The sequence below is a fragment of the Crocuta crocuta genome, unplaced genomic scaffold, assembly GCF_008692635.1.
Source record: "Crocuta crocuta isolate KB4526 unplaced genomic scaffold, BGI_CrCroc_1.0 scaffold750, whole genome shotgun sequence".
In the NCBI taxonomy this organism is placed as follows: Eukaryota; Metazoa; Chordata; class Mammalia; order Carnivora; family Hyaenidae; genus Crocuta; species Crocuta crocuta.
Window position 1 is genome coordinate 34,877 of NW_027529191.1, and position 8,958 is coordinate 43,834.

General features: G+C 47.1%; 1 protein-coding gene across 1 annotated transcript; it reads right to left on the reverse strand.

Moving 5' to 3' along the window:
- Positions 1-903: 903 nt before the first annotated feature.
- Positions 904-8,491, reverse strand: FAM110C (family with sequence similarity 110 member C). The gene is given in 3 exon segments (XM_077758295.1): positions 904-3,630; positions 7,415-8,272; positions 8,274-8,491. Coding segments are annotated over 2 exon segments (948 nt in total). The 5' UTR covers positions 8,396-8,491; the 3' UTR covers positions 904-3,630; positions 7,415-7,446.
- Positions 8,492-8,958: the final 467 nt, after the last annotated feature.

Genomic DNA, 8,958 nt, shown 5'->3' on the forward strand with positions numbered 1-8,958 from the left:
TGAGAGGTAAGAGCTCAAGTTTACCTGAAGAAAGAAACAGACAGCTGCTCTGCACTGTCTGCACTGTTTCTAGCCAGTGACACAATAGAGTTTCCAAGGTGCCTGGGGGATTTTCCGTTGTCTTCATGGAAATGCAGAGTGGTTCATTTGTTCTCCAAAGAATGCCTGTGTTTGGGTGCTGGCATGGGTATGGGCAAAAGCCACTGCAGCGGTGAAAAGAAGCCAGTCTGGCTCATTCAGGGCAGCAATTTAGTGATCAAGCTGCCCTGCCTGCCTTCCTCCTACCTCTCCAGTCTGAGCAGACACTGACAGCAAACTTGGTATTTGTAATGGTTGTCTTCCCTAATGAGTTCACTAACGTGAAAGGTTACAAATTGTGCTTTCTTTTTATTTTTGTGCCCCTTTTCCAATATTGACATTAATAAAACATGAGTGAAAATATTTTCAAGCAAAAGACTGATGAAACAATTAAAGAAAAACAACATGCTGAATATACTGCATTCCATTCCCAGGGAGAGTCAGAGACTTTCCCTGCCATCTGACTTGCCTACACCTGACTTGCCTATAAGGCTTCCTCATTTTTGCTGATAATCTCATATTAGGGAAAAACAGAGACAACAAAAGACATGAGTGATTACAATATGCACACTATGGCTTCAGTGTCTTTGCACTGCACAGATTCATAAAGGGTAATAAATGATAAAAAGAAAATACATTATTTCTTTAATACAAAATATTGCACTCTGGTTGCCGGTAGTGTGCAGAAAAACCTTTTTTTTTTTTAATGTTTTATTTATTTCTAGGAGAGAGAGAGAGCGTGAGCAGGGGAGGGTCAGAGAGAGAGGGAGTCACAGACTGAAACAGGCTCCAGGCTCTGAGCTGGCAGTCAGCACAGAGCCCAACGCGGGGCTCGAACCCACGAACCGCGAGATCATGACCTAAGCGAAAGTCGGACGCTTAACGACTAAGCCACCCAGGCGCCCCACAGAGAAACCTTTTTAAAAACCACCATAACAATCACCTGGGCCTGATGTTTTATGGTAACACCAACTGTAACCATGGCATTGAACTTTGAACCTACTGAAAAGGGCAATGTTTAATAAAGCCTTCTTTTTACTTCAGTGTCCATGACCAGCAGTTTAAAAACCATATATATGAGGAAACTTTATAGTTACATAAGTACCTTACAGTCAGGGCCACTGTTAATCTATACCCATATATTAGTAAAATGGATATTGTCAACCTATTTTCTTTGCTTAATCAATAATTATTTGTTTTCATTGTGTTTAATCATATTATTTTAAATGCTATTCTTTCATGAACAAAGGAAACTATTTTGCATTAGTAATTATTGCTATCCATGTGAAAAGCAATATGATAAGCTTTGCATTCAGACTGAGTTTCAAAGTGGTTTTCTTAAAGTCTCTCAGCAGACCAGGGTAATTCAGGGTTAAGAAGGGAATTCTCTCCTCCACCCACACACTTGGGACCTGACACTGAGGCAAGAGCCTGAATGGAGGGGACGGAGTGTCAGTGGCCTCTTTTGACCACACTGTTCCTCTTCTTCACCCCCACCTGTGAGATCAGCTTCTGAATTCACTTGGGGCTGAATTTTTCCCTGTACCTCCACTGAGGCACAGATGCTTCTGGAAGCTCTTGGAGCTTTTAAATGCAACCAATTTGTCCATGTATTTTTTGATCTATTATTTGGATGGTGAATCGGCACCACTCTTATCTAAGGTAAATATGATTGAGGTTTCAGTTCATCCTATTCTGAAAGAAGAAAAGCACAGAACAGTTATACTTGAAGCACTGACATGTACAATTAATGGATCACCTGCAAATAAGGGAGCTGAGCATATATAAAGAGTCTTTAAAAAAACTCCTCTCATCTTTGACATTATCCTTTTTAAACTAACTACAATCCATTCAACAGCAAAATAGCAGGATTTTTAGAGGAACAGTTGGGAGGAAATTCTTAAAGCATGGAATCTGTTGTCTTTGAATAGTCTACAATGAGAAAGGTACATTCATAGGCCAAAAGACCCTCCAAAGATGCATATGTGGGATTTATCTGAAAACAAATCACTACAGTACTAAGTACTTTATAGAGTAGTGAGTACTCTGCTTACAGTCAGAAGTTGAATATTCAATGAAACAACATACATAAAAACAATACCAAGGAGAAAATGATTTAAAGCTATACTGATAAAAATTAAAACCATGATATTAAGGAAAACTATTTGGAGACCAATAACTGTAAAAATAAATATTAAGTAGCTCTGAGACCAATTCTCACAGTAAAAGTTACAAAATTAAAACACTGTATTAAATAAGTACATGTACATATCAAAATGGACTGGTTTATAAAATGTTCTACCATTGAGAAACCCATTTTTCTCCCCTCCATAATTTTCTCCATAATTTGTTCCTGAAAAGACAGATTTTGTTAAAACACAATAAGCTTCGAAAGAGTCAACTGGATTACAAATTTTCTTTGGGTTGTCATCATTGATACAAAATTTCTCTCCAAAGATTCTAAATCTAAAATATATTTAGCCTGGGTGTCAGGAGTGGGTTGGGGCCACAGTAATTCCCTACGGACAGCATTCTGATTCTGGAGTCTGCCAAGGGCCCAGAGCCTGTCCCTTATCTCAAACACATCTTTTGCAGAGAAAGGTGAGCTGGTGCCAAATCTGAGATAACTGTGTGATCCATGGGGGTGGGAAGTAGACAAATGGGCAGGGTGTGTAATCTGAGGCTCTCTGCTTTGGACAGTTGGGAACCAGAGCCCTGTGGAGGCATGCTCTACATGGTACATAGGAGGAATGTGGCCATGGACATGAGGAAAGGAAGTTCTCAATTCTCCTGCCAGCTCTCAAAACCAGAGTTTTTAGCGGTATCAATTCTAACTTCTCTTTTAATGGCACATTCACATGTCTCTGACCCAATGGGAGTGGCATTACTAAAATGACCTTGTAGTCCTCAACTGATTTTAAAAGTGCTTTTTGCAGTTTAAGCGGCAGTGATGCTCAAGAATGGAGGTGTAAGTGTGAGCATGTCTGTGTTTGCTCTTTGTTAGCCATGATATTTAAGTAGAATGCACCTTCTCATGATTACAGAAATTTGATTTAATTGGTGCCAAACAATCCAGTCAGATTGGAAGCAGTAAATACTATAATATTCATGCTTGGTTTTCATACTCTTTGCCTTTTTTCTTTTTAAAATCAATTTAGATATCATTAAAATTCATCATGGCACTTCTTTGTCTGTAAGCCAGTCAAAAAGATGCCTCTGAAAATATTTCCAAGCAGTTTCCCTTCTCTGCTGCCCTCTGGAAGCAAGGAAAGGTGTACCTCAAGCAAGAAAATATTTCCCAGAGCTTCAGCTGTGTCTTCACACCTACAGTTCAGCTAATTTCCAAGTTCCATGTTCCCTTCATCTCCATAGCATTTCAAAGCTTCTGAATTATGTAAGCTTCTTCAATGGGATGCTTTATTCCTGGGAAAACAGCAATCATGCAGCCACCTGGGTTCATTAGTCAAATCCTGTGGCAGTGAGGATGGCTGTGGGTCCCCAATCATCCATGACATACTTCAAGGAGCCCCCACAGTCCGGAGGCCTTGCTTCCTGAAGAGTAAGGAAAAGGCAGTGAATCAACACCAGTCAGTCTAGGAAAAAGCTGTAAAGCCAAACATTATACTATAAAGCCTGGTCCCTTAGTCTTTGGTTTTGTGGCATCTTCTGTATTTTAAATTTTGAAAATAAGTTGGTAGTCTTAGCAAAGACAGCTATCATCTGCTTTCTGTGAGAACAAACATTCACTTCCCTCAGGCCTTTTTCTAGACTTTTCAAATTTCTAGAAAAGTTATCTTTAATCTTGGTAAGGCCAGGGCTTACTATCACAAAGTCAGACGACAAAATGAAAACAAGGCAGGCAGTTCAAATAAGCATGTAAAGGCAAAGAGATTCCACCCTTTGCACACATACAGCTCTCTGGAAGGCCTCAAGACAGAAAGGGGTGGCCTTCTAGCTACTCCAGCCACTTGTTCACGTAAAATCTGCTCTCAGATGGTGACTGGAAAGCTTCCCAGGTAGTCAAAAAAGAAAAGAGTAGAAAGGATGGAGTCCCAGCTCGCTCTATCACCCCCGGGCATCTTTGCAAAGGAGAAGACAAGATTCTATCCCACAGCTCTCAGTGGGCTTCTACTGCTGCTCCTTCTTGTATCTAAGAGAAATGTGAGAATATCTGAGTTCGTGCCTTGAAAATGAACAGTGTTTATCCCTAATTAGCCCAAAGACCAGATGAGTATTTTTTACAACAATACTAATATCAGCATCTTCTGTATTCTATGGGAAAGACAGAAAATCCGAGAGACAGAAATCTCAGCAGCCCTACCATCGTAATGTGTTGAAGGACAGGAAGATGATTAAACACCAGCATATGAAGAGCAATGTTCATGAATTATACACTGGGAAACAGAAAACCAAAATTACCCATGTGTAACTATGCCTCACAGATCCCCGGTGGGTCTGCATAGAGATTCTACAAGTTATTCTCCAGCTCTTATATTCTCAGTTTTGAAAATTAAGCATTTTTACTCCACTGAGTAACACACTTATGAACTGCTTATTTAATTCTTAATGGGGTATTTTTATACTGTGCACAGACTTTGTACAGTCTCAGTGAGCTGGACAAAGCCCAGGGGACTCACTTCCTCCACAATCACCCAAGCATCCAGCCTTTAGGTTGCGATGAAGTTTCAAAGAATGCAAACTATGGTTTTAGGGGAGCGAACCTGTGTGGCAAATCTGTGTGCTGGTGACTGCCAGTGACATTCACCACAGTGGGGAGTCTCTTGGTCACATCCATCTCCCTTCTCTGAGCAAAAACAAACAGCTCAGAAGGAAGAGGACCTATTTCCCATTTAAACCAGCAAGATTAAGGGAAAGGGAAAACCTCTCCTCTCCTGCATAGATTCACCCTGGCAGTTTCCTAAGCCTTCTGTCACTTTTCCTCTTGCCTCAGCTACTTTTCTTTGTCATAAAAGGGAATGTTCTCACAAGCTAATCCAGCTCCATTTTTCATAGGCTCAAACCAAAAAGGGGCTTCAAAAGGTTACTTCACAGATGGAATCCTAAACTCTCTTTCAAGTTCACTGCTTTGACATTGGAGACTGGGCATGGGGGTGCATCTTGGTCTGGGGGGATCAGAATGAAGTATGTTGATCTTCACAGTGTCAGGTTTTATTTTGTTTTGTTTGTACATCATGTTGTTATCTCAACACTATTTATACCACCAATTCTACCTACTCTTTGGGCATAAAATACAGTGTGCTATGGCAAGCTGGAGAGAACTCATCTATAAGTTTACTTTTTACATCCTCCAGCAGATAATGGTTTTGTTTTCCTTTTCTAGGTTCCAACCATGAAACACAGATACACAGGTTATTAACTATACAGAATCAAAAAGTAGAGAGGTTGGAACTATCTGCCTATCTGCCTTCATTTATGGACAGCAGCTGGCTAAGATGCAGGAGTGATTCTAAGGGAGGACACCTCCCAGTTTCCCCACTTAGTGGTCTGTCCACTAGACCATGGCGCTCTGGAGCCATGCCAGTCCCTACAACTTTCCTCCTAGACACCAACGTGTTCATGGCGGCTTCATAGGAACATATTCACCTCAGTTCCAGAAGAGAATTTCTGAAAAGTACAAGTTAGTGTGTTGTTCTTGCTATTTTTTCAATTTAAATTCTGACTGCTTATATATTCAATCATATTCAATAAATTATATGGAAAATCTTAAGTCATAATTCTTCTGAGTCCAATCTATTTCTCCTTGTTAATTTTCAAGTCTGTGCTAAGGCCATGGCTACTCAGGGAAGTCATGCCTTTTTTTTTTTTCTTTCAGTCCACAAACATGTCATCTAGCAGCCTCCCCACCATTCTGAAGACTGACACTGTGTCCTCAATTAGTTTATATCAAAGGCAAACAAAAATCTTGTATCTTATGAATTAAAAAAAATCAATACAAGTTGTTATTGAAGAGTAAAAGGAAAAAACATGGTGCAATGTTTAAATTCTTGTTCTTTTTTAAAAAATCTTTTTTTATATACATTTATTTGTTTTTGAGAGATAGAGTGAGACAGAGCATGAGCAGGGAGGAGCAGAGAGAGAAGGAAACACAGAATCTGAAGCAGGCTCCAAGCTCTGAGCCAGAGTTCAGCACAGAGCCCGACGTGGGGCTTGAAACCATGAACTGTGAGATCATGACCTGAGCTGAAGTCGGACGCTTAACTGACTGAGCCAGCCAGGCGCCCCTAAATTCTTGTTCTTAAAGAGGACCCTGAAAAGGTGCTTTCTCTCCTCCCTTCACTACCTCAAATGCCTTCATCACATGTACTTGGAAGGAAAAGTAGAGGTCACTAAGGATAAATACTCCTTAGTTCCTCAGTGAAAAATAACTTGAGAACAACCCTGTGCTACCAGCGTCCCAGGGCAAGAAATTTATCTCCTGTATTATCCTAAGAGGCAAATAAAGTATATAATCACAGCTGTGTGGAATTTGAAGACCCCAGTTATAACTGGGTCCAGCCCCCAGTTCGACAAACTGATGTCCCTTCTTGTTGTGAACTAAGACTCTCCTTAGCTCCCAAAACAACTCAGACAAAATTTAGCTAAAGGGAGACCTTCGCGGCTAACTGAATGCCAACCTGAGAAGATCCTATAGGGTTCTCCCTCTCGACCACGTTCGAAGAGGGCCTTCAGGGCCATGCAGAGAGCCTTCCTTTCTGCTGGAGGGGAGGTGGCAGTCCCACCCTAGGGTTACCGGTGGACCAGCCTCAGGATGCCCACAGTTCCATTCGCAGAGACCCCAGCGCTCTCAGGCTATTTTCTTTTTTTATTTTTCTTTTTTTTTTTAATGTGATATTTATTTCTAGGAGAGAGAGAGAGACAGCGTCAGCGGGGGAGGGTCAGAGAGAGAGGAAGTCACAGACTGAAACAGGCTCCAGGCTCTGAGCTGGCAGTCAGCACAGAGCCCGACGCGGGGCTCGAACCCACGAATCGTGAGATCATGACCTAAGCGAAAGTCGGACGCTTAACCGACTGAGCCACCCAGGCGCCCCTCTCAGGCTATTTTCAACACAGGAAATAATACGGATGAAAACTGCTTTGACATAACCCTAATTTCTCCTCTTAGAACTGCCATTCCAGGGAGTTAGAAGCAAGACACTCAAAAGAAAGGGCGCTGGAGCTGCGGGGGACCTGGATTAGGAGCTCTCCTGCCAACCTCTGCGTCTCCGTGTCTAGGGTCCCTTGCAACGTTGGAGGACTGGAGCCGTCCAAGTCGGCCACACCCGTGAAGCCCGCACAGGCAGGCACACAGACCCCCTCCGGCTTTACGGTTGCCCACCTGGGGTCCAAGTCTCCCAAGACCGCGCGCGGTCACGCCGGGCCCTGCAGCCCCTGGCCGGGCGTCTCCCGGGCTTTCTTACAGGTGTACAGCCACTTGATGATGCGGGCGTTCCTGTCGATGACCGAGGTGGTGCTGGGCACCTGCTCGGTCAGCTCCTCCTCCTGCAGCCCCTCTTCGCCGCCGCTGTTCCTGGAGAAGCCGCTGTCGGAGGTGGCGACGCTAACGCTGCGAACCTTGAGTGTGACGCGGTCCGACCCCGCGGAGAAGTTCTCCCTCCCGAGAGCCTCCACCACCTCGGGCTCCAAGCCGCAGAACTGGAAGAAGGTGTCACATTCCGCCAAGGACGCGGAGTAGCGGGAGCTGAGGTCTGACTGCGAGCGCTGCAGCGCCCCGCGCCTAGCCCCCCGCAGCTCCGGGCCTCGGGGCGCAGCCCGGACTCTGGTGGGCGTTCCGAGGGGCGCGGGGGGCGCGGGGGGTGAGAGGACGCCGGGGGCCGCGGAGGCCGCCACACAGCCGGGCTCGGCCCGGACAGCCTCCCCCGGCCTGGCCCTGACCTCTTCTCCCACCCGGGACGTCTCCGGAGGCACCGGCGCCCTGTCCTTGCCCGGACCCTGGAAGAGCTTCTTCACCAGGCCCCCCATGGAGCTGTTGGCGCCCTGTCCGCGGACAAAGTCGCATTTCTGCCGGTAGATGACCAGCGAGTCAGGCCTCAGAGGCTTCCGCGCTATGGCCCTGCGCGCCACGACACCAGGGACGCGGGCCGGGGGCCGAGGGTCGCCCGCAGTCCCTTCGCTCGCCCTGGGGCTGCTGCGCTCGGGGGCAGGGCCCGGGCCGCCTCCCGGCGGGCCCCGCACGCANCAGCCTCTCCACTGCGCTCCTGCGTGCCGGCACAGCCGCGTCCCGGACCCGGGGGGCCTTGGGGTCCTCGATCCGCAGCCGTTCGTTCCGGGGCGCGTCCAGGGCTGGCAGGGCACGCATCCTCGGGACTCTGCTGGTGCCCCGCGCCCCGCGGAGACCACTCCGCCTGCGGCTACTGGGCGTCTTTGGCCAATTCCGAAGTCCACGCGGGGTGGAGAATGGCGCCCAAGTACCAGTCTGCCCAGGTCCAGAGTCTGGGCAAACCCCAGTGCGCACCTATGGGAGAGCGGCGCCAGCACCCGCCCCGTCAGCTCCGCCCCGCCAGCTCCACCCAGCCAGCCCTCACCTCCATCCCCGCAGCAGCTCCCCTTTCAGCACCGCCCCTTGCCGGGCCTCGCCCCTCACCTCCTGCCGGGCCCCGCCCCTCACCTCCCGCCAGGGCCGACCCACACCTCCCGTCGCGTTCCTCCCCTCCCCTCCGGCCGGGTCCTGCCCCTCACTTCCTGCCGGGCCCCGCCCCTCACCTCCCGCCAGGCCCCGCCCCGCACCTCTGGCCGGGTCCTGCCCCTCACTTCCTGCCGGGCCCCGCCCCTCACCTCCCGCCGGGCCCCACCCCTCACCTCCCGAAAGGTAGGTGTGCCTGGTGGTCTGCAGCACCGCTGCGCAGCCCATCACCGAAGGAC